The following is a 27,248-nucleotide window of genomic DNA, read 5'->3' on the forward strand; positions in this document are numbered from 1 at the left end:
GCCATCGGGAGCTGTGAGCAGACACACAACCCGCTTGGACGGGCCTTCCGGGGACGGTCTGACGTCAGGTCCACCCCGCTGTTCGCAGGGACCCATGGGAAGGGGGTTTTAAGTGCGCGACTTTGAATCAGTAAAACCATTCTGAGTTCAGCTCTCTCTGCCTCCGTGTTTTCCTTTTGTAGCGTCTTGCGCGCCACTACAATATGGAGTTTTGTATTGACTTTCAAAGGTCAAGTTTAATGTCAGAGAAATGTATACAATATACATCCTGAAATGCTATTTCTTTGCAAAACAGCCACAAAAACAGAGAAGTGCCCCAAAAAATGAACAGTTAAACATGAGAATCCCAACACCCCCCCCAGCTCCCCCCGCGTGTAAGTGGCAGCGAGCAACAATTCCCTCTCCCCCATCAGCAAAAATAGCAAGTCATCGGTACCATTACCAAGTCCAACCATGTGCTAAGCATTAGCAAAGACACAGACCTTGCAGATACCCCATAAGCTTAGCATTTCATCTGAATTTGACAACCCACAGGTTCTCTTTCTCCTTGGCAAGGGAGAGCAAGGTGTCCCCGATTTTCACAGCGAGCGGGAGACATAACAGCAACCTGCTGGTTTACAATCTTAAAAGTCTGTTTTGTCGCTTTTTCCAAGCTCTGTGTCCAAAGATCGCTAAAACCTCGGGTTTTTGGGCCCATAGAGAAAGATTTTCTAGCCTGCCTGATGACATGTGAGTCTCCTGCCGTGACACCGACCCTCGATCCGCCCGTCTCCAGAGCCCCGAGATCTTAGGCTTGCGAACACTAGGCCGCCTCTCAGGCCTACCCCTTGGTGTGCCAAACATCGGCAGGTCCCGAATCCCCGAGAACGGGTCCCATTCCCACAAAGAATCAAAGCCTGCTTGTAATACCAGATCAGGGTCCTCAAAAGAACCCTGAAAGGAAAAAATAAAGATATTAAAAGTAGAAATAGAGTTGTTTCCAAAGATGCAAGCAAAGGAGTCGCCGTTAGACACCATCATTCCTCCTAAGCTTCACCCCTTAACTATGTTAACTTTAAACCCAGCTAATTATGAAGAGTGATTTGACTAACAGAGATTCTGAAATTCAACTAAAATGGATATTAATGGGCAAGTAATATCAAAAACTTCAACAAATAACGTGTAATGAGATGCTTCCCCCCTCCCCCCCAATAAAAGTTCTGTGGAAAATCCAGTTCAACTATTATTAAGCATTCGGGCTCTCACAGCCAGACTATGTAACAGTTTCTTCCCCCAAGCTATCAGACTCCTCAATACCCAAAGCCTGGACTGACACCTTGCCCTATTGTCCTGTTTATTATTTATTGTAATGCCTGCACTATTTTTGTGCACTTCATGTAGTCCTGTGTAGGTCTGTAATCTAGTGTAGCTTTCTCTGTCCTTTTTTTACGTAGTTCAGTGTAGTTCTTGTATTATTTCATGTAGCACCATGGTTCTGAAAAACATTGTCTCATTTTCACTGTGTACTGTACCAGCAGTTATGGTCGAAATGACACTAAAAGTGAATTGACTTGAATTGACTTGAAGATTTGAACTTGCAGTAACACCGATTATTGTTAGGATTTTGAGTTCTGTGAATTAATATAACTTAAAAGTAAAACTGGCAAAAAGTATGAGACAATGATTGTATGAACTAGTACACAAGCACATACAAAGAAGAAAATAGCAAAAGTAAGTCTGGGGCAAAGTTGGGAGAAATTATATTTGGTGAATAAGGAAATAGCTGAGAGTCCATTCATCAGTGTATTTTATAGATGGCACAAAATGGGAAGCCAATAGTCGTGAAAGTGAGGAAGTTTAAAAAAAATTAGTGAAGTAAAAACTATAGCAATGGAACTAACAGCAAAGAAATCCCATGGACCTTGCTGTTTTGCTTCCTAGGGTTTTTCAAAGCAGTGCTGGAAATGTTATGGTTGCATTGGTTTCGATCAGTGGTTCTCAAGCTTTTTTGAGTTACCACCCCTTTGCTCTTAGATCACATCCCAAGCACCCGCTCTCCCTTTCCAACATAAAAACCATAAATTATTTTAATTTATGATGCACAATGAAAGAAAATAAGAACTTCAAATTTAAAGCAGTGACAAATAATTGCAAAATTATTTTAATCTATTGAAAGACACAAATAAAATTATTTCATTAATTACAGTAAAAACAACTTCAACAATTTTAGAACAGACATTAGTAGTCCAACTATTCACTACATCATTGCTTGTTCACTTTTCAATGAGTTGATGGGCTGGGTGCAATTTCTCCACATCAGGCTGAATGCATCTCAGGAGTCTCAGATCCCCACGTTCAGTCATTTTGCAGTCTGTTTTGTTGCTTTGAAAGAAGTTGGGCGACTGAATTGAAACAGCACTCCACTATAAATATGATGTTGGAAAGGCAATAAAGAACATCTTGACTTTTTTCCACTGTGCAGGATAGTGTTCAGAGATTTCTTTTTCTGCAACCGAAAGACTTGATATGATTTTTTTGAACCTTGGCTTTAGCTCAAAGTAATTTTGTAGCAAGACCAGTTCTCTCTGCATCCTTCCTGTTATTCTTCATTGCTAGTTCTCAGGAATGAATTTATTACCCAAACTGGAATTTGGATTGAGAGATCATCCTGAAATCCCTCTAACATGTCTTTATGCAGTTCACCCACATGAGCTCAGTATACTTGGAAGATCATAATTTCTTTCTTTCTCTTCCAATTCAGAGAGGCTAGGAAAATGGAAAACTTTGTGATACCATTGTTGCACTTAAATGGGGTTAACATAGACAGAAATGTGATGACAACTGATTTGACTTAGCTAAGATTCACATCATTTCCTTGTAATTGAAGATTGATTTCATTAAACTTTGTGAATAATTCTGACAAATAAACAATGACATGCTTAATATGCTTGAATGCTTCATTCAAAGAACTTAATAATAGTTTCAGAAGCCACGTAAAAGCAGCTCAGGAAGTTTTATTTTGAGAGCCATCTTTCTCAATGCCAAGCTCTCGAAATAGTTGAGAATTGAGAGAATGGGACTTGATTTTATTTACCACTAAAATTTACCAAAGTAAATTGGAAGGAGCTGCTGGCAGGGTTTACAGCAGAGCAGCAGTGGTGTGAGATTTTGGGGGAAAAGGAGGAAGGGCCATGAGTACTGCATATAGTACTCTAGTTGCGGTATCACCAGTAACCCTGTACAGTTGCAGCATCACCTCCCTGCTCTTAAATTCAAACCCTCTTGCAATAAAAGCCAACATTCCATTTGCCTTCTTGATAGCCTGCTGCATCTGCAAACCAGTCTTTTGTGAATCATGCACAAGCACACTTAAGTCTCTCTGCACAGCAGCATGCTGCAATGTTTTACCATTTAAATAATAATATGGACTTTCATTTTTCCTTCCAAAGTGGATGTCCTCGCATTTACCAACATTGTACTTGATCTGCCAGACCCTTGCCCACTCATTTAATCTATCTATATACTTCTCTGAAAACTCTCCATATATTCTGCACAATTTGCTTTTCCACTCAATTTAGTATTATCAGCAAACTTGGATACACTATACTCGGTCCCCTCTTCCAGATTGTTTATGTGTATCGTGAACAGTTGTGGGCCCAGCACTGACCCCTGCAGCACACCACTCACCACTGATACCTTCTACAAAAACTGTTTGGAGTCATGTATTCCAATCAATGAGATGAGATTGGAGGTGTGGGTTGTGGAGGTGCCCTGACCTATAAAATAGACACACAAAATTCAATTACTGATAGGGCCTGCTCTGTTTACATGCACCTTGCCTCAATCAAAACAACTTTCTGAGGACCTTCGAAGAAGTATTGTAGAGATGTATGAAGCAATAACATGCAATAACATTTCTAAAAACCTGAGTGTTCATCAGCCCATGGTAAGAGAAATTGTCTCCAAATGGAGAGAATTCAGTGCTGTTGCTACTCTTCCCCCCGCCCACCGCCCCAGGAGTGGGTGTTCTGCAAAGTTCATTTCAAGATCACAATGTGCAATGTGAAGGAGATGAAAAAGAACCAAAGGGGGACAGCAAAATACCTTCAGAGACCTCTAGAACTTGCTAAAGCCTCTGTTTATGTGTCCTCTATAAGAAAAACACTGAACTAGAATGGTGCTCATGGAAGGACGTCATTAAGAAAACCATTGCTTTCCAAAGAAGCATTGCCTCGTGTCTCAAGTTTGCCAATTCGATAAAACAACTGAGCTACTAAAAGTAGCTACGTGTCTCATAATTTGTTTCCTAGTTATCGATTAGGCAGAAATATAGTATATATTTCTGCACAAGTCCAGCAAAATTGTTAAGTGGCTTGGAAGCAGCAGCTGAGAGGCTGTTTGGTATATAATTGTCATGTGTACCGAGTGAAAGGATTTCATTTGCATGACATCCAGACAGACCATTCCATACACAAGTCCGTCAGTTTATTATAAAAGGGACAGAGAGTAGGCTGCTGCTTATAGTATTACATTACAGTTAGATAAATAAAATGCAAGCGCCATGACATGATAGTTCATCTTTCTCATATAAGATTCAGCAGGAAAGAAGGCTGTCCTTGAGCTTGGTGGTACATGTTCTCAAACTTTTGTATCTTCTGTCTGATGTGAGGAGGGAGAAGAGAGAATGACCAAGGTGGAAGGGTGGGAAATCATTATGGACATGCAAAGAAGTGTCCGCTATTTAGATCTATTTGCCAAATATGTGTTAATGGTACCTGATATCCTGCCCTCTTTGCTGCCCTACTTAAATAAGTGGCTTTGCTTCTCCTCCATAATCTGTTGACTACTTCCAGAGCTCCCCTTCCCAACATCCTCCTCAAAATCTCTCCCCTTTGAACTGCACCAATCTGTCATGTACAGGTCTCCCAGTCAGATAACCAGCAAACCTCTCAACCTTGTGAGCTCTGTTATGGGGGCATGGAAATTAAATTGAGAAGTCATTGTTAAATTCATCAAAAGCTCAATACTCTCTATCTTAGTTTCCTAAACACAACAGCTCTTCATCCTTTCCCCTGCAGTGCCACCAACCTCTCATCTAATTTTCTCCAGTTAATAGGCACAGTTGTAGAAGTGAAAACAATATGCATCATGGTGTGTAAAATCCTAAATCAAAAAACTTCTGAATAAGAAGCTGTTTTATCAACCATGCATGAATGTGTAGTGAAATCATCTGCTTTGACTTGCTGATGTCTTAAAAAATATATAAATTATAAATGTATCCTGTAATGTGGTTTCTTGACTTTCATACAAGTGTCCATATTTAAGATATACAAAACAATCAAGACCATTTTGTGATTGAGATGATTTAATTTGATTTTCAAATGATGCTGAATCAGCCATAAAATGGTCAATAGTTTGGCAATTAGCAACCTCTGCATAGTAATTAAACTACAGATCAGGAAGAAAGCTATTAATTTTCAGTCATTTAGGCTTTGACTTGCATTTTTATCATAGAATTTGATTTTTACAGTCTGTACATAAGAATATCAGAAATTTTAGAAATCTCAAAAGTGACCTTACAAATAAATTGCTTTTCCATTTGGTTATTATAGTAGCTAGGAGCTAAAGGAGAACTGCTGGAATAACTTGAAGTTGATCTATATGTATGTAGGCAAAGGGATAGGCCCTTTCTGGCTCTCCTAATTTCGTTTTAAGCTCCTTCCTGTTAGCCTTCAAATCTTCTAGATCTCTAACATTACCTAGCCCTCTGAACCTTTTGTAAGCTTTTCTTTTCTTCTTAACTATATTTATTACAGGGATAGTCAATATTTCGGGCCTGTTGAAGGGCATCAGCCTGAATTGTCGACTGTTGCTTTGCCGCCACAGATGCTGCTGGACCTGCTGAGTTCTTTAAGAGGTTTATTTATTGCTCCAGACGACACCTCTGGTGTCTCCATTATTGTAGCTGGTCTTCCCTGATGCTTTACCTATAAAGCTGGCCAAGCTTCTCAAACCAGAGAGCTCGTATTTTGTCTTTAAACTTCATTGAAGTTCCAATATGACTATAACTATTAAAAAAAATACAGTACATATTACAAGTTAGAAAAAGTTTGTATGATTGTAAGATTATGTGATAGATAATGCTACAAACTACAAAATACCATGCGCTTTTGTAACTCCTGTATTCTAGTAATAATTCTAAACTAACTAAATCAGATATCATGTAACTAGCTCCAGCTCCAAATATGGATGCATGTTATCCTGGCATTAGCTCACGCAATACTAATTAATCAAATGTCCAGATTTTGTTTGCAAGGTAGCCAGATCTGCTCCCTAATCCCATCTTTTATAATACAAAAGAATTACGTCTTTCCATTGTAATTTCTCTTTTATTGCCAGTTTATTTTTACAGCCATATGCATCTTCATCCAAGTATTTCAGTATCCTCAAAGTCTGTTTAGATTTCAAAGAGCTGTGTGTTATCAGCTTAATGAAAACACTACTTCCCTAAATTTAGGAATCAGATTGGAAGAAACAGATAATTTGCCCTTAATGATGTCTGAGGAGAAACTTTTTATCTTGCATTTACTGTAAATCACAGGCTTTTTTTAAAAAAGTTTTTCTTTTTAAAAAATGCAGTGCTATTTCGTCGTGCACTAAGATTTTGAACATTTAGTCAATATTTGTAAGTTGGGAGTTAAATACTAAAAGGTCATTGTTGAAATTATTCGAGTGACCAAAAAGGTTTGATCTCATTATACTACTTTGCATTATATCATTTCAGATACTGTGAGCGGTAGACTAAATTTTCATATAGATTGTTGAGTTGGCGAGACCATATTATCTGTCTGTTGATTGTGAATCAGGCACAAAGTCAAATTTTGTCTTGAACTTCTTATTTGGCCTCTGCTAATTTCAGTTTCCTTTTCTAGCGTTTCCAAAGAAACTTTGAAAAGTAGAAAGAAGTCCGATTGCTATCTGAACAAAGGCAATACACTCATTTTAACAAACACTACCTTGAATGTAATAAGACTTGTTGGTGAGTATGAAACCTTTGTTAGAATTTAATTGATTAACTTGTATTAACAATGAAAATAACTGATTACAGCTGCTTTTACCCCTCCTATATATGGAATTGAAAATTGTCATGCTCATCCATTGCTTCGTCTGCAACATCATTCAGCTTGCCAACGTACAGAGATTCAATCCTGAGTTTAATTACCATACTACATAAATAACTCATTTAGACAGAAACATGGAAAACCTACAGCACAATGCAGGCCCTTCAGCCTGCAATGCTGTGTTGAACACGTACTTTAGAAATTACCTACAGTTACCCATAGTCCTCTATTTTTCTAAGCCCCATATACCTATCCAAGAGTCTCTTAAAAGACCCTGTTGTATCCTTCAGATAGCTAAAGGGTTTTTTCTCTTCACAGTTACACCCGTTTGTATGCACTTATTGCATGATTCCTAAGAGGTGATACTTTATTTTGTGATACAGCACAGAATAGGCCCTTCTGGTCCTTTGAGCCATGCCATCCCAGCAAACCCCAAAATCCCAATGAAGCCTAACCTGATCATTGGACAGTTTACATTGACCATTTAACTTACCCAGTATGTGTTTGGATGATGGGAGGAAACCAGAATGTATAGAGATTTCTGGCAGAACAGTGCCGGAATTGAACTGTGAACTCCAGAATGCTCTGAGTTGTGATAATGTTGCTCTAACCACTCTGCTACTGTGGCGCAATATGGTTGAATGTTTTATGGTGAGTTCAGCAAATTAAAACATTAACGATATTATGAGCTATAGTAAACCAGAGATTGTTTCATCAGTATTACATCCAGAAAATGAAATTTCTTTCAACAACTGCAGCTACTTCTTATTATGGATTAATTATTGTTATAGGAAAATGTGCTTTAATGCTTATTAAAAGGAATAAAACATTTATAATTAGATTAGAGTGGATGAATTCCTGCATTGCCCTCATTCATGCATATTGTCAATGTGCAAATATTCTCGAAGAGTTTTAAAGAATGTCTTTATTTGTCATATGTACATTGAAGCATACATTGAAAAATGCCGTTTGTGCCAACGACCAAGATGTACTGGGAGTAGCCTACAAGTGTTGCCATGCTTCTGGCACCAACACAGCACAGTAACTCTAACCTGTATGTCTTTTGGAATGTGGGAGGAAACTGGAGCACCTGAATGAAATCCCCGCGGTCTCGGGGAGGACATACAAACAGCAGTGGGATCTGAACCCAAATCTTCTGATTGCTGTTGCTGTAAAACACTGCACTAACTGCTAAACTACCATTCCACACATGTACAACTACAATTTAGTGATCTACACTGCACTATTTAAAACAAAACTCTTTATTCATGAAACTCTGCAATTGAACTGAACAAATGATGCTTTACCAGATGATCATTGGACTGCTACTGATTGCATATAAGTGCTATATTGTTTAGTTAACATTGGAGACAGTGGCTCATTATTATTTGCAAGTATACTAGAACTTATAAATTTTGGTTTATCACAGTGTAAGTTTTAGGGCTCTTGTATTCCAAACTCTCACTCAAAATACAAATAATCTAAGACATTTTTGAGTTTCCTTGAGTACCTGTTTTGTTTTTCCAGAACAAGTAATCATAGTTAACTTCTCGGATTTTGAGAAAGTGATTAAGTATGAAATTGATGCTGTTTAAAGAAAGGACTTGCTTTTTCATAACATCTTTCCTACCAAAATGGTGTTTCAAAAATATTCACTTTTTTGTGTAAACTAGCTTTCCTCTTGCATTCGTTTTCATTGCATTATTGTACAAAAGTCTTAAGCATATACATATATATATTGCCTAAGACATTTGCAACTACTGTAATAATTTTATGTATTACACTGTACTGCTGCACAACAAAATATTGATCATATTTGAGTGATGATAAACCTGATTCTGCTATGAATTTCTATTGTGGACTGAGAGTGGGAAATGGGCAGAGAGAGGGGTAATCATGGTGTGAAAAAAGGGAAGGGGAGGAGCAGGATCAGGAAGCACCAGAGATGCATTCTGTAATGATCAATAAACTGATTGTTTAGAAACAAATTATCTTGCCTGGTGTCTCAGGGCTGTGCCTCCCCCTGCCCCTGGCACTCCTCTGCACCTGTCCAACACCCCTTTTACGATATTTTAGTGTCAGCAGAAAGCTTACATGCCTTGTACATCGAAGTCATTCATGTAAATGAACAACAACTAAGGTCCCAGCAGCAACCCCTATGGAACACTATCAATCACAAGCCTCTAGTCTCAGAAAGACCTTCAGCCATCACTCTGCTTCCTATTGACAAGCCGATTGTGAATCCAATTAGCTGTCTCTCCCTAAATCCTATGAAATCTAAACTTCTTGACTAGTCCACCATGTGGGACTTTGTCACAGGCTTTACTGAAAGTCTATATAGACAACATCCACTACCCTACCTTCATCTATCCTCTTGGTTACCTTTTTGAAAAGCTAAGAGATTTGTCAGACACTATTTTTAATGCACATAGTCATGCTGACTATCCCTAACTATACCTTGTCCTATCCCTCAAAGAACCCTCTAGTAGCTTTTCCACCACTAATATCAGACTCATCAATCTGTAACTTTTTGGCTTGCCTTTGCTTTCCTTTAATAATGGTACAACATTTGTAACCCTCCAGTGTTCTGGAGCTTAACATGTAGGTAAAGAGGAAGCAAATATCTCCGCCAGGGCTACTGCAATTTCTGGTGTAGCTTCCCACCAATTCAGATTCAGTTTATTGTCATTTAGAAACCACAAATGCAATGCAGTTAAAAAATGAGACAACATTCCTCCAGAATGATATCACAAAAGCATATGACAAAACAGACTACACCAGAAAATCCACGTAACGTTTGGCAATCCCAACTCCCTCTAAATCTACACGAAGGGGACACTTTATTTGGTACAGGAAATACCTAATAAAGTAGCCACTGAGTGTATGTATGTTCAGGTTCTTCTGCTGCTGTGTTCCATTCACTTCAAGGTTCAATATGTGTGTTCAGAGATGTTCTTTTACATACCACTGTTGTAACATGTGGTTATTTGAGTTGTCATCTTGAACCAGTCTGGCTATTCTCATCTGATTCTTTCATTAGCAAGGCATTTTCACCCACAGAAATGCCACTCTTTGGTTTTTTTTTTGTTTAGTTTGTATCATTCTTTGTAAACTCTTGAGACTATTGTATATGAAAATTTAAGATTAACAGTTTCTAAGATAACTCAAACCATCAATAATTCCACTGTCAAATTCACTTAGATTACATTTCTTCCCCATTTTGATGTTTGATCTGAACTTCTTGACCATGTTTGTATGTTTTTCTGCATTGAGCTGTTGCCACATGATTGGCTAATTAGATATTTAACAAGCATGCGTACAGGTGTACCTAATAAAATGGCCACTTAGTGGCCATCACTCATCACTCATTTCCCTTAATTTAGCATCCATCAGTTTTGCCACAGTAAATCTAATATTCATAAAATATCATGTGACTCCATACTTCAACAGCCTTGCTGGTCTTTTGTGAGGATCTATTCGCTCTTTGTCTACCCTTTTACTTTTAATATACCGATAGAACCTCTTGGGATTTTTTTTAAGCCCTGCTACTAGCCAGATCTAACTTGTACCTTTTTTTCCCATCCTATTTTCCCTTTGAGATGTACCCCAATGCTTCTTGTGATAGTTGCTTGGTTTAATACTGTCACATGTTGGGCACAGTTGATAAATTTTACTGCTGGAGTCATTGGTTTATGGTTCAATACAGTGCTGAACTGCTTTGATCACATCACAATGAAGTGGTCTGTGGTTGCCAAAGACTCATTTCATTTCTTCCCTGCAGAGAGAGGCAACATGGATCATGTGATTCAATGACTTATTTAAACCAAAGATTATAGAACTTTTTCCTTTATCTCTGAATTATTAGGTTTCTGTTGTATCACATGATTGGAAATTTAATTTGATCTACAATTTTTGGTGATTATTGTTGTTCTTATCTAATTACCATAATACCAGTTTCACTTCTAGTCTGCATTACTGCCTGCCTGGTGAAAGATTGACAATAACAAGTATTGTCTTCTGTGCTGAATCGTCTCTTAAAACCATAAGTAATAGGGACAGGAGTTGGCTTCTGAAATCTTCCAGTATCCAACATTTAAAAAGTCCATGACTGATCTGGCATTTGGTCTTGCCCTATTTCTGGAGGTTGAGTTTTTCCATATAATGCAAAGCTTTTAGTCCATTTCAGCCTTTTCCATACATAACTTGTGTGGAGCATTGTGATAATTTTGGAAATGTGTCCATTGTGTTGGCATTTTGTCTAATGTTTTGTGTTCTTGCCAAAAATAACTGATGATTTGTATTTTTGCATGCATTGAACAAAATATTTTGGCCAGGCATTGTCTGGCTTTACTACTCTTCAGCTAGTATTCTTTCCTAACTACCAGAGCACATGCATTATTGTAGATCAGAAGAATCCAGCTGTGCCTCCAGACCATATTCCTGGTGTCTCCTCAGCTGCTTCCACATCCACGTCTCTAGATTCTTTCTCAGGTTACCTGTGTGATCTTGTATGTTGAGCTTCCCATAGCTGGAAATGTATAGCTTCTCTTCATTTTCACTATTTAAACTTATATTAACTATCTATGACAAATGTCAATCCAGCCTTTGATCTAAGAAGAAAACTCCCTTCTAGTTTCTCTACATGATCTGTAATCCTTCATTCCTGAAATAATTCTAGAAAATGTTCCTACTTTTTGTAATCTTGTCACAAATGTGTAACTATTACTTTGTCAATAGGAGTGAGAATTAACAAAGCAAGCTGAATTTAGTGTCATTATTGTTTGTGTTTCTTGCTTTCATTTCTAGGAAAATACATGCAGATGATGAATATATTGAAGCCAATTGCTTTTGATGTGATCCACTGTATGTCACAACTATTTGATTATTACCTATATGCAGTGTATACTTTCTTTGGGCGGGAAGACATGGTAAGTTTACAAATACCATAATAAGACATTGCTATGATATTGAAATCTATTATATTTATTGCAGTTCATAATACAGAATATTTTAGATTATATTTTTCAAATAAAGTATCATTGATTTCAGCTGTAATAAACTTTCCATCTGGGCTTTCAAACTGAAGTCTAGATTCAAGCTTGGGCACCACGGTAGCATAGTGGTAAGCGTGACGCCATTACAGCTCGGGACATCAGAGTTCAATTACCGTGCCCCCTATAATGGAGTCTGTACGTTTTCCTCATGGAATGTATGGATTTTCTCTGAGTCCTCCGGTTTCCTTTCATAGTCCAAAGACATACCACGTAGGTTAATTGATCATTGTAAATTGCCCTGTGTTTAGATTAGGGTTCTTGGGGGTGGTTTGAGCAATCTGGCTCAAAATACCGGAAGGGCCTATTCTGCACTGTATCTCTAAATAAATAAGGCCAAAGTTACAGAAACTTGAAGTAAAAACTGGAAGGAAGAAAGAAGTTAAGGTTTCAGGTCGAACAGCTTTGATCAGTACCTGAAACTTCTTGATTCTACACTGATCTAAGTGTTTATGGCAATTTATATTTTTTTTAGACCTTCTTTAATTTGTTATATTTTAAGTTGCAGCAATTTGGTGCACTACTTTCCCTTGACTCCCCCTTTCACCCTCCTCAAATATCTGGTCAGTCAACACAACTGCTATGTTTATGCACTAAATCCATAAATTGTATTTGCTAATACACAATACTAATACCATTTCCTTAATGGTTGCTCTGTACACTAATGGTACCAGATTCAAAAGGTGGGGGGTTGTCAGGCCACAAAATGGTGGACCAGAATGCTTCAATCTGCATTTGAAGAATATAATTAATGCACTGCTTTGACATTCTTGATTTACATTTTTGAATTAGTATAAGATGGAAACTGATAATTCTTTATATTTTTGAACAAAGATTAGATTGTATTCACTCTTATTGTTAGATTAGATAATATTAGTACGTTAATAAATTTCTCCATTGATGAAGAACTGACCTGCAGGTTTTATTATTTGCTTTCAGTATGAATCTACAGGACTAGGATTAATCAGCAGCAGGCTACGAACCACACTGAGTAGAATACAAGAAAGCCTTATTGATCTGGTGAGGAAGTGCATTTCTAAATTATTCCTTTAGTTAACTTAATGAATGATTTCCAAAATTGTCTATGATTTGTACCTTCAAATTTAGAGAAATACTTGGACTTTTGGTAGCTATGGCTGGTAATTAATAAAGAATTTCCAATATATACTTGTTTCTTAATTGGATGCTTATATGTGGAGATTGTAATTTCAGGATCAAACATGGTTAAATGCTTCATTTGGGGCCTTGAAATAAAGCCTTGATTCCCTCAGTAAGTTGACTAACAAATAACTAATATTTCTTCAGCGTGCTCCTATATCCATTTTGGCAATCATGTTATATAAAAAAACAAATTACTATAAAATACTCAGTAGAATGGTCAGTGAGTCCAAGTGTAAGAGCTATTAGTTCAGATCAATAACCTTCATCAAATCCTGAAGAATTGGAAATCAGGCATGCTTAATTATGCTTGATTTATAGTCATAGATTTTTATAGATGGAAAAAAGCCCTTCTTCCCAAATCATCAGTGCTGACTAGGGTCCTTTTGAGCAGGCACCAATTTTTCTGCATTTCGCCTGTATCCCAGCCATTCCTACTCATGTACATGTCCAAATGTATTTTGAACATAATTGTATCTTCCCGTATGTCATGGAAAATCTTGACCCTCAAATCCCCTTAACATCTTTCTCCACTTACCTTAAATTCCCTACACTGGGGAGGGGGAAAGATTGTGACCAACCAAATTGTCATTTTATGAACCTCCATAAGGTCACCTCTGAGCCACCTTGCCTTTGGGGAGAGGGGGAAGTCCTAGTCTCTTCAGCCTCAATTTGTAATTCAAGGCCTCCAGACACAGAAAGTTTCACATCCTTTGTATGGCAGCCACCACTGCACACAATATTCTAGGTCTGATCTCACCAATATCAGATACAGTTGTAACATGATGTCGCAACTCCGAGAGTGGTAATGGCTTTGCCACTTTGTAACTGTATTTCCAGGTTCTGGAAGTTATTATTGTACCTCATGGTCTTGCGATACCCCAACACTTCCCAACTGCTTGTCATTCACTGTGTATGACGTACCCTGGTTTAGTTTACTGATATGCACCATTTTGCATTTCTCAAAGATAAATTACAATTTTCATTCTTTTGCCTGATTTCCCTGTTGCTCTAAGTGCTGTTGTAACCTTAGACAACCTTTTTCATTGTCCACAATACCACCATTGTGGTTGGTATCATCCTCAAAACTTATTTATCATGTACTTACATTCTCATCCAAATGTTATGTGTCCAAACATGACAAACAACAGAGAACCTAGCACTAATCCCTAGAGCACACCAAGCTACCAATCTGAAAAACTATTACCCTTTGAATCTTCCCATCAAGTCAGTTTTGTATCCAGTTGACTAGCTCATCCTGGATCGTATGTGATAGCACTTTTCGGACTAGCCTACTATGTGGGGCCTTGTACAAATTCTTACAAAAGTCTATGCAGGCAATGACTGTCACTCTGCACCTCTTTGACTGTTTGGCAATTACTTTGCCCGAGACTGCAGGAAACTACAGATTTATGGACACAGTTCAGCACATCACAGAAGCCAGTTACTGCTCCACAGACACTGTCTGTACTTCTCTCTGCCTAGGTAATCCAGCCAATATAATCAATGACTTCACCCATTCTGGACATGCTCTGTTCTCTCCCATCCTGTTGGGTGGAAGATGGAAAAGCCTGTAAGCACACACCACCAGGCTCAAGCACAGATTCTATCCCACTGTAATAAGACTATTGAACGGTTCCTGAGTACAATAACATGGTCTCTTCACCTTGCTGTGTCCCTGCATCTTATTGTCCACCTGCTCTTTCTCTGTAACTGTAAAACTTTAATGTGTATTCTGTTATTATTTTAACTTGTACTACCTTGGTGATGTATTGAAGTGAAGAGTCTTATAACAGTGGGATAGTATCTGCGTGAGCCTGGTTGTGTGTGCTTTCATGCTTTTCTATCTTTCACCCAATGGTACTTAAGGCAGATTTGTCACTGTACCTCACTACATGTAACAGTAATCGATCAATTTACCAAAATTAGACCAGAGGCATGCTGATTATTCCTAATCGGTACTAGCTTTTCCAAACACAGATAGATCCTCTGTCCTAGAATCCCCACCACCAATGTTAAATTCTGTGGCCTGCATTTCCCTGGCATTTCCTTGCACCCTTCTTAAAGGTACATTAGCTACCCAACAGTTTTTCAATAGTTCATCCCTGGTTTAAAAAATATAAAAGTCTGTACCATGGCCCCAGCAATTCCCTTGTTTCCCATAATGGCCTAGTATACAACTATATGTTGCATAAGTACACCTGGGTAGATAAATCCATATGTTTGCTCTTCAAGACAACCAACACCTCTGTTTCAAGACATCACTATTTCTTTCCTTGAATTCCTGAGCTTCCACGAACACCTCCATGGTAAATGCAGAACAGAAGTACTCACTTAAGTTATTGTCCATTTTCCATAGTTCCACATGTAAATAGACACACTGATCCATAACAGGACCTATTTTTCCCTATTTACCCTTTGCTTTTAATATACATAGAATCTCTTGGATTGACTATAGCTCAGCATTTAACATCATCATTCCTACCTGTAGATCGAAAAGCTGCAGAACTTAGGCCTCTGTATCTCCCTCTGCAACTGGATCCTCAACTTCCTAACCGGAAGACCATAGTCTATGTCGGTTGGAAATAACATATCCACCTTGTTGGCAATTAACACTGGCACTCCACAGGGATGTGTGCTTAGCCCACTGCTCTACTTTCTCTACACCCATGACTCTGTGGTTTGGTGGAGTTCTAACAGCATCTATAAATGTACAGGTGATAACCATTGTTGGCAGCATTTCAGATGTGACAAAAGGGTGTACAGGAGCAAGATATACCAGTTATTGAGTGGTGCTGCAGCAACAACCTTGTACTCATCGTCATCAAGACTGAAGAGTTAATTGTGTACTTAAGGAAGAATAGGATGAGGGAACACAAACCGATCCTCATAGAAGGATCAGAAGTGGAGACAGCAAGCAATTTCAAGTTCCTGGGTGTTGATATTTCTGAGGACCTAACCTGGACAGTGACTATATTAAGAGTTTGAGGAGATTTGGTTTGTAAACTAAAGCACTGGAAAACTTCTACAAATGTACTGTGGTGAGCATGCTGACTGGTTCCATCATGATCTAGTATGGGAAAGCTACTAAGATCAAAATAAGTTGCAGAAACTTGTAAAGTTAATCATCTCTGTACCAGCCTCCATAAATAAGACATCTTGAAGGAGTGGTTCCTTAGGAAGGCAGCGTCCATCATCAAGGATCCTCACTACCCAGGACATGCCCTGTCACCATGAGAAGGAGGTACAGAAGCCTGAAGGCACACACTCAGCTATTCAGGAACAGTTCTTCCCCTCTGCCATCAGATTTCTAAATGGACATTGAACCCATGGACACAACCTCACTACTTTTTTATTTCTGTTATTTTGCACTACTTATTTTCAGTCAACTATTTAATAAGCATATATGTAACCCAGTGTTTTTCTCCATTTTTATTTATCATGTATTTTTTTGTACTGATGTCCTAAAGTTAACAAATTTCACGACATATGCTGGTGATATAAAATCTGATTCTGATTTCTTCTTTACCTTATCTCCCAACGATACCTCAAGCCCTTTTTGCCCTGTTGAATTCCCCTTTCTACATATTTTGTACAGGATTTGTTTGATCCCAGCTGCCGATACCCGACACGTGCCTCTCCCTTTTTTGGACTAGAGCCTCAATTTCCCTCTTCAGCCAGGGTTCCCTCATTTTACCAGCCTCTTGTTTCACTGTAAAAGGAACATGTTAGCCCTATGACTCTTTCTAACTTATTTTTAAAAGCTTCCTTCTTGCCAGACATCCTTTTATCTGCCAACAGACTTTCCAAAACAAGCTTTGCAAGATTCTAATACCATCCAAATTGTGTACAGTATTTGTCTACTTTATAAGGAAGAAGGCTCATGTGCTAGAAGCAATTCAAATAAGGTTTATAGAACTCATAAAAACACAAAATGCTGGCAGAACTCAGCAGCCCAGACAGCATCTATGGGAGGAGGTAGTGACGATGTTTTGGGCTGAAACCCTTCATCAGGAGTGAAGTAACATGGGATGGTCAAGGAGGGGGATAAGCGGGGGGAGGGATGAAGTAGAGAGCTGGGAAGTGATAGGCTGAAGGGAAATGGGCTAGGGGAAAGGTGGAGAATTATGGGAAATAAAAGAGAAAGAAAGGTAGGGTATATAGTATATAGGGATTATAGTGAAGGGGGAAAAGGGAGAGAAAGAGAACCAGACTAAAATTATAGATAGGGATGGGGTAAGGGGGGGGGGGCAGAGGTACCACCTCCTACGGGATCCCACCACCAGACACTTCTTCCCCTCTCCCCCCACCCCCCCACTCTCAGCTTTCCACAGGGATCACTCCCTACGCGACTCCCTTGTCCATTCATCCCCCCCAATCCCTCCCCACTGACCTCCCACCAGGCACTTATCCCTGCAAACGGAAGAAGTGCTACACCTGCCCCCACACTTCTTCCCTCACCACCATCCCAGGCCCCAGACAGTCCTTTCAGGTGGGGCACCACTTCACCTGCGAGTCAACTGGGGTGATATACTGTATCCGGTGCTCCCGATATGGCCATTTATACATTGGGGAGACCTGCCGCAGACTGGGAGACTGTTTCGCCGAACACCGGCGCTCAGTCCTCCAGCAGTGGCGGGATCTCCCTGTGGCCACACACTTCAATTCCACAGACCACTCCCACTCCGACATATCTGTCCATGGCCTCCTCTACTGTCAAAATGAGGCCACACGCAGGTCGATGGAGTAGTACCTTATCTCCCGCCTAGGTAGCCTCCTACCTGCCGGTATGAACATTCAACTCACAGACCTCCGTTGATACCCCTGCCCCCCCTTACCCCATCCCTATCTATAATTTTAGTCTGGTTCTCGTTCTCCCTCCTTTCCCCCCTCACTATAATCTCCCCCCAGCCCTACCTTTCTTTCTTTTTTATTTCCCATAATTCTCCACCTTCCCCCTAGCCCATTTCCCTTCAGCCTATCACTTCCCAGCTCTCTACTTCATCCCTCCCCCCACTTCTTATCCTCCCTCAACCATCCCATGTTCCTTCACTCCTGATGAAGGGTTTCGGCCCGAAACGTTGTCACTACCTCCTCCTATAGATGCTCTCTGGCCTACGGAGTTCTGCCAGTATTTTGTGTTCTTATTTATTTCCAGCATCTGCAGATTCACTCATGTTGCCTTTATAGAACTCATATCTAGAATGTGCCTCGTGCCTCATTACAAAATATTGGACGCGCTAGGCTCCTCTCCGATGAAATTTAGAAGAGCAAAAGGCAGCCTATTCTAACATAAGATGTTGAAGGCTCTTGACAAGATGGATGTTTCCTCCAGATGTCTGAGTCTAAACTGGGGCTCACTTTTCAAAACAATTGTAAGCATTCATTGAATTACTGTTATAGAAGGAGGCCATTTGGCTCATTGAGTCTACATCAGCTCACAGCAGAACAATCCAAACAGTTCCCTTCCTATTCCCCTCATTTTTCTGTAGGCTGGCAACTCATTTCCCCCTCTGCACCCTTAACTTCCTTTTTGATATTTGGACACTTGACTACATATCTAATTTATAAAACCAGATAATCTATCATAGCATCTGTGGAATTTGGGAGGAAACCAGAGCATCTACAGAAACCCCCCACTATCACAGTAAAAATGCACAGACAGCTCCAGAGATCAACACTGAATGCTGGATCAGCCATAATATTATTGAAACAAGCCACCTTATTGGACATTGAAAGAACATGGAATTAATAGTAGGGCAAAGGAGTGGAAGAGGCATGCATACAAGAACTGTAAGAGTAAGTGGTTACAAGGTTGTACTATTCCAGGTTGTGACATTATAAATGGAGAACCCAGGTTTTTAAAAAGGCTTGGATTTTGTGTTCACCTTGCATCTTGTGCCCTTTAACACGTTATATATATCAAGAAAAAATATTGCAGTATATCATTTCTTGCAGTTGAACAAGATAGTGAAGATTCTAATTTAGTAGAATTCCCTTAATCAATGGCTTCCTGGCACAACTTTTGTTCACTACTGATTAACTGCAGTACAGTCCCCTGACCAATTCACTAGTAAGTCTGTTTGTCTTAGTAATTTCAATAGAAATAAATTAAGTGTTCCTGATAGTCCCTAGATGTGATAAAGTTCCAGTGTCAAAGAGCATCATTGAATTGGTAGTGGTGCATATTGTTTTGAAATAGGTCCACTGCTTGTGAATGTAAATAGTATCTTGGAAAATGCTTGTGTGAATTTTCTATTTGAATTGCTAAGTTGGTTTATCATTTGAAGTTAATATGTTATTTGTTTTTTGATGCTGCAGTATTGGCTATGATTGAACAATTAACTCCAATCTGGAGTAGTGTAAAACTGGCAGAGTATATTGGCACAGTTTGTACCAGGTTCAATGTTGTTAGGGCATTAGCAAATGTGATGCTAATGTCATTTTTAACTGTACAGAGGGTGTAAATCCTAAATTAGTGAAGTGGGCAAAGCAGTGACAGATGGAACTTAATCCTAATACATTTTTGGAGGATTAAAGATGATGGGTGGGTTCGAGTGTTGAGGAGCAGAGGAAACATGGTATACAAGGACCCCTGAAGATAGCAGCAACAGGTAATGGATATGAAGAAAGCGTATATTGGATATTAGCCTCCTTAGAAAGCAGGGAGGTTATGGTACAACGTTGTTAAGTATTGATAAGACTACCACTGGAATGCTGCATAAAGTTTTGCTTACAGTGTATTGGAAACTTTTGCACTGAGAGAGAGTGCAGAGGAGTTGCCTGGTGTTGATGTTTTAAGTTATGAGGACAGATTGGATGGCTAGGTGTTAGAACACTTAAAACAATCTAGACAAGAATAGTTATGACATAGAAAGTACAGACCATATACCAGTAAAATGAATTAATATTGTTGGATATGTTACGTACCCCATAACTGGGTCACTTACCAGCAAAGATAGAGAGGTCCGTTGAAGTCTGATGGTACTATTTTTAAAAGTATTTATAAAGGGCACAAAAATAAGATTAATACGCACATTCAGATAATATATGTCATCACTACTCAATCTAAAAGCGCGGGTATAATAATAACCATCAATAAGAAACAGCTCGATCGTTTGTCTAGGGGATAATATATTGTCCGATGGAAATATAAAAGTCACTCAGTTCCTGCAGGCTTCAGCCTTTGGGGACCGCTGGGTTTTCACTTGTTGGAGAGAGAGAGAGAGATTTGTGAGAAAAGAAACTTGCCCGGGTCTTTTATGAAGCAAATCCGTTGAATCGGGGAAGTTGGTTCCCCGTTGTTAGTTCAAGAAAATCGTTTCTGTGGTACCCGCCACCGGCTCCCAGGCGAGGGAACCGAACACACGTGGCTTCCTTCAAATGGCTTCCCGCTACTACGGGATCGTTAGCATTTCTTCTGGTGCGTCTGAAGGGGTTGTTCCCCCAGACCCTCTTTTATACTTCCTCACGGGGTCTCAGATGTCAATCAGGTTGGGATGATGCAATCTCTCTCTCAACCAGCCCACTTTACCCGAGGGCTTGCACGTAGCATAGTCCCCAATCCACAAACGTGGTCTCCAGGAGACAATGGTCAATGTCGCGTTATTTTGCATCGCCGGGGAACGAAGCATTGGGCATGTCTCTCTCCCATTTCCTGGGTCTACTGACCCCCCCCCCCCCCACTAGTGCTGTTGCGATTCTCACAAAGGAGGGGGCTGCGGGCATAACAGGTACAATGAATGGGATGGGTATGAGAGATTAAAGAGCACCTTTCTGTGTTTGTAATGCCCTGGTTAAGATTTCTATTGCTATATTGTGAGGCAGTTTATAATAGCAGTTTTCTGTGAAAGCAGAGTGCTGTGTTGGAAAGTGTGTCTTCACTTTGGCTAAGATAAGAAGCCATATTATCTAACTTGGGAATGTAAGTCAGCCGCCAATCTGGGTGGTGAGATGTGAAAGAAAGTTCTAGTGAGCTATGGGGAAAAGTTTTCTAAAGGACAGTAGTCTGGTTTGGGTTCTTTTGGTGGGAGCTGTGGAGTGGTGCACAAGGGAAGATGCCACAGAATGCTGTTGGATGGAGGGCCAGCAAAATAAAAGCATCGGCACCCACCACCGAGCACTCAAGTGTGCAGCAAAGCAACAACAAAGACTGAGACTTGCAGTACCCCAAAGACGACTTGTTCACCTAGTATTCGACATACCACAGGTTTTCTCTCTGTCCCCCTAATAAGGGAGAAAGAGGTGTCTCCGTTTCACAGTGAGAGGGGAGACGTAACAAACAACTTGCTGATTTATGATGCTAAGAGTCCGTTGCATCACTTTTTTTGAGCTCTGTGCCCAAAGATCTCGGGTCTCCCACAACACACTGATGTCCAGTGGGGTTACCGACCTTCCATCCGCTAATCTCTTTGGCTGCATCCTTGGCATATCAAATAATGGCCATTCGTGAAACCCCCAGAGTGGGCCCATTCCTACAAAGAACCGAAGTCAGCGTGTAACTCCAGGTCAGGGTCTTCAAAAGAACCCTGAAAGGGAAAAATGGAGATATTAAAGCTGGAAATAGAGCTGTTTCTGAAGATGTAACCAAAGGAGTTGCCGTTAGGTGCCATTGTCTCCTCCTAAAGCTGCTCCTCCTGGGCTGGTTTTGGCTATTATATCACTGGTTGATGAATGCCAAGTGTATTTGTGGAGAATCAAAGTTACCATAGGCTGGGAGTGTTCTGGAGTTAAGCTCACCCCTGATGTGGAAGAAGAATGAGGCTTCGGTGAAGAGGCAGTGGCCAGATTATATGGAAAAGAACACAGAGACTGGTAAAGTGTTTAAAGGGTCTGGCAGCTGATACCGTGCGGTTCTTGAAGTCAGAAAATCCATTAGCCACATCAGCTTATTATTTGCAAGTTCTGGAAGATGCTTTTGGCACTGCTGAAAGTGCAGCGGATCTTAGGATGAAGTCCAGGAAGAAGGAGAAAAGCTGTCTGCCTACCTTTTCAGGTCAGAGAAACTGCTGCATTGTTTGTGCAACAGAGGAGCAAGGGGACCAGAGCCACCAGAAGGTACAAATGGTGGAGAGGGGGAGGTGTCCTCTAGGAAGTAAGAAGGGTCACAAGAACTGCCTGAGGCTGAAGAAGCTGACTATGAGTTGAGGTCTCAGAGTCAGGAAACCATGATTGGCTGGTATCTGATGCACTGGGGGAACAGTGTTGCATCCATCCAAATAGAGAGATATGTTATTTCCATTTACAAATGGATTGGAGTCCTGAAATCACAAAATTAATTTTAATACTGTGTAATTAGTATTGGTTTAATAAGTTCCAAAGTCAAGAATACTTGACTGTCTTTGGTGGGGGAAAACTACGGATGTTCATTCAGTGTAAGCTGTTAAGACTGATATTCGAGTTTTGTTACTTAAAGGAATTGTTTTGGAGCAAAGGCGAATAAGGTAAAGTGGAGAGAAATTTTGATCTAGTAAGATGATAGATTGGGGTTGTGTTGGTGGTCATTTAAAAGAGCAATTTAAAGTAGAAGACAGCAGTACTGGAGCAGGTACTTTTCAAACACTTGCAGGGCAGATTATGCCAATGAGGAATCAGTGTGTTCTCCAGCATTGAAATAAATGCTAGAAATTAATAACAAATTAGCCTCTGAAGAAGAAAATGGATTCCCTGCAGCTGGTTAGGTGAGATCATGATGAAAGTTAAACTATTAAATATCTGAAGCACAACCAGAAATACCATTTCTGGTTTTAACAGTGGTAGAAACATTGGAAGCCAACCAGTTGGCCTGTCCCTTGACCATTCAGTTTTTAATGCAGGGGACATAGGAAGTAGGAATGTTTCATTCAGTCCAGACATGTACTCTTTTCCATAGATGCTGCCTGGCCCGCTGAGTCCCTCCAGCGTTTTGTGTTTTCCAGAATGTGAACATGTTCCTCTGTTTGCCCCTCCATTCACCTACCTTAACTAGAGCTTTGATCTCACCTCCCAGCAGCCCCATCTGTGACCAGCACGTGTTAATCACCAAGCACCACCCAATCTTCTATCCGCTCTCTCCATCTGCAAGCAGCTGCCCTTGTGCACTGTCAGCTACATTTCCCACCCCTTGTTGACCTTCTGCTGTATTTCTAACTGCTACTTGCTGTCTTCTTCTGACAAGCCTAACAAACCATTGCCATTGGGCTACATTCCAAGCCAAAGCTTCGGTTCAGCATTAAATTAAAGCATATAAAACAAAACTAAACAAAAAGTTATCCTTTTGACATCATGACACTGAGATTAATAATTCTTAAGTACGTTATCCTAAGAACAACAGGATGGGAACAGCATAGACTCACTAATAGTAGGGGCTCTAATTGCTTGAATGCAATTTGCAGCCCATTATTGCTTTATTTGTTTGAAGAGCCTTGATTTGAGGTACCAGCAACTTCTCAAAGAATATAGAGTGGTTTATTATAGTATATAAAATATTATAAATGTAGCTTGACAGTGGGATAATGTAAATTAAGTTATAATTTAGTCTTGTAATTCCATGCATTCCAGAACATTTTTCTCAATTAAATTCCTATTATTTTTGTCTAATTGACTCAATAAGCAGTTTTGTATTTGGGTCACTTGTTTATCCCCTTTTCTATTTATCACACTGTAATTAAATAATACTCTTTTAAATTGCCCTCAGGCCCAGTTTGCAACTGAATTTCAGTCATGTTGCAAGAGGCATGGTGTGAGTGAACCCCTTAAACATGCATTTAAATATCTTCCCTGGAAATTATTATTGGCAGCATGTAATATTGCAATCTTACTGAATCCTGAAGTTTTTACTTAAAATATGCAATCTAACTTAGGTTGAAAAAAATCATTCCATTGGTTTATTTGCCAAAACTTCTGCCATAATGGAAATATTTCCACTATATATTTACTTGAGATGGGAATTAGGAAGTTTTTGGGAATGAAACCTCTGAATCTTAGAAGACAGGTAAGCACTGTCAAATTCTCTAGGGCTATTCACCCCGATAGTTTAACCATCTTCAGTTTGTTCAAGTTTTCTCTCAATTATGTGACTACCACAGAAAAGGAGAAATTTGATGCTAAGAAATTTAAATTATCTGGTCTTTTCAATTCCATATGATTGCAGTACTAATATATCATTATTTAGTTCAAGGTATTTATCAGAAAAATACTGTACCAAAACCTTATTGTTTCCTATAAACAAATTACATAAAGCATTTAATATTAACTCACAGGTTGCAAAAAAAAGTCTAGTTATGTTAGTTCATGTTAATGCAGACTGTTCATCTGCATCCATAAAACAATTACTTATTTACACTTGCTCTGGGGCTATTTAAATGTTAGTTTAACCCGATAAATGGTACTACTGTTGTGTTGTCCCTTGATAACAAAATCATATTTTTCAGTGATTGATTGTCAGTTGTTTTCCACTTCATTTCCTGCAGATTTTCAATGGTTTTAAAGAAGTTTCATGATTCATTTAAGGCAACTGTATGAGTAGTTGACTTGTGTTGCGCATAGACTGTTGCATATCTCTTCAGGAGGTTAAAATAATTTTCTTGTACATATTTAAGCTAAGTATATAGCGATCTGATTTAAGATTGACTTTACTTTGAGATCTGTAACTCAATATCAGAAATTCCTGATCTGAGTTACAATGTACTTGCCCATTCAGAATGTAGTTACTACTGTATCTGTTTGTATAACCTCTATTTTTGAGATCTGAATGCAAACAAAGTCTTGTGTTGCAAAAATGGTGAGGTGTGATATTTAACTGAAACATTTATCTGTGGAGTGTTAAATTGGCTACTTCGAGGGAAATGTGGAGTGTTCTTTAGCTTAGTTCATCTATTGCATTCTCACATGAACAGCTGCGAATCTGTACAGCACATATGTATAGCTAGGGTGCTTAAGGCTTTTGCACAGCACTGTATTTGTCAACATGGAGCAGAGTGTGAGTTTATAAATCTGGCAGAAACAAAAGATGTTGGGAATGTTGAGGGGTACCACGGTAGGGATGTGGGACAGGTAGCAGAAAAGGAGTGCCAGGGTGGAGACAGACACACTCAACCCTGAGACACAAGCCAAGGTAATTTGATTTCAAACAGCTCTCCGGTGCTTTCCTCTCCCTTCCTCTTTTCTCAACCATATACCCTCTCCATGCCCCCTTCCCATTTAATCCACAGTAGTGAACTATATCAGATTCAAGTTTATCATTACTCATGTGTGATGAAATTTGTTTTTTTATTCCCGTGACAGCAGTACAATTCAATACATAATAAATAAATATATATATTTTTAAAACATTTGCACAGTATTGTGCCACTAGATGGCAGTTTGTACACTCCAAAAGCTGCAGAGCCCCACACCCTGATGGTTTTTGACTAAAAATAGTAATTATTCCGTTCTGGCATTTTACAAGAACACCAACTTGTATCTAAATAGCAGCTTTGACATTGTAAACCAACTTAGGACACTTCACTGGAATATAACTGGACAAAAGTCCCGCACTGAGGATAAACACTTTTGGTTACAGAGCTCAATTTTACAAATTCATTGAGGGAAACCGGTGGAATTTTGAAGGTTAAGCTCTAAGCTCTTAGGCAATTCTTATTTGCTACCTCTGTTGGCAACCTTGAAGGTCTCAATACTTAAAAGTGCTCATCCAGGTACCAGATTAATGAGGGTGAAGATTTCCATCTCTGTCACCATTCAGACCCTGCCACACTGTTGGTTAAAATAAACTCCTGAACTCTTCGTTATCCTTCTCCCAAAGGTGGAGTGGATAAAACTCGGGATGATGAGACCAGAACTAGAGGAATACAGATGTATCTGAGGGTTGTAGGCCTGGAAGAGACTGTAGCGATTGGAATGTGCAAGTTAATAGGGAATTTGAAAGAAACATAGAAAATCTATATTGCCTATTGCTCAGGCATCAATGAGATGTATGTCCTGCCCACTCTGCTTATAGATTTGTTTTGTACAGTTTGATTAACCCTACCCTAGGTTTTCTTTCTTCCAGAGAAAATATCATTAGCCTGGTTTGTATCTCTTCATCACTAGTTTTCTCCATAATTGACATAATAATAAATTCTTTGCACTCTTTGCCATTTTTACATTCCTGTAATGTGATCTGGACATGGCATAATTGGTATTTTATGTATTTTTGACCCAATGTGTTCTCCCCTACATTGCCCTTCAGGCAATGAAATAAGCACTTCAGATGTAGTTTTTAACCAGCTTTTATATTCTACTACTCTTGGAATGTGTAGACTTGCACTCCGAAATTTCCCCATTAATCTACAGTACTTGTAATCATTGATAGTTTGTTTCAGTATCAGCAAAGATGGTATTATAGCTTAGTTACTAATATGGACTATTGATCTTAAGACATGCTTGACTCCCTGCGTGTTTCTAAGAGGTTATGCATGAAAGAAAGTAACTTTTATAGCAAAACAGGCTGAAGTTGCCTTCAAAGCATGGTTTTGAGAGATTTTCTTGATCCCACTATAACCATTGTAGCCCAAGTATTGAATTTAGTGTTCCCTATGCCCTCAATCACATTTTAACCAATTTGTGTTATGGAAATGTATTATAACAGAACTACCTGTTTTACCAAAAATCCATCTGGTTCATTAATAACCTTTTGTGCATTTTGGAACTCTTGCCCTTTCCAGTCTATATGTGAACCAGATATGCAATGTAGCTGATTATTAATTGCTTTCTAAAATGATCCACTGGACATAATTCATGAGCCATTGGGAAAGGGGGAGTGAACATTGATTTAGCCAGAGACAACTATGACATCAAGGTCAGAAACATTTAATGCAATTTCTGATGGCAGAGTTAATTGAATTTACAGAGCTGTGCTAACTTGGTAGGCATTAAAATTAAAAACAGACATTTATGCAGTTACCATTTGGAATTGTAACTC

The 27,248-nt window shown here is 39.3% G+C and overlaps 1 protein-coding gene across 2 annotated transcripts in view; it reads left to right on the forward strand.

Moving 5' to 3' along the window:
• The window catches only part of vps50 (VPS50 EARP/GARPII complex subunit), a 200,031-nt gene that overhangs the window by 143,806 nt on the left and 28,977 nt on the right, over positions 1–27,248 (forward strand). For both annotated transcript variants that reach the window (XM_059972546.1, XM_059972548.1), the window contains exons 20-22: positions 6,912–7,018; positions 11,907–12,028; positions 13,091–13,171. In XM_059972546.1, the coding sequence (XP_059828529.1) occupies positions 6,912–7,018; positions 11,907–12,028; positions 13,091–13,171 (310 nt within the window). The remainder of the gene's footprint in view (positions 1–6,911; positions 7,019–11,906; positions 12,029–13,090; positions 13,172–27,248) is intronic.

Source organism: Hypanus sabinus, chromosome 6 (genome assembly GCF_030144855.1).
Source record: "Hypanus sabinus isolate sHypSab1 chromosome 6, sHypSab1.hap1, whole genome shotgun sequence".
NCBI lineage: Eukaryota > Metazoa > Chordata > Chondrichthyes > Myliobatiformes > Dasyatidae > Hypanus > Hypanus sabinus.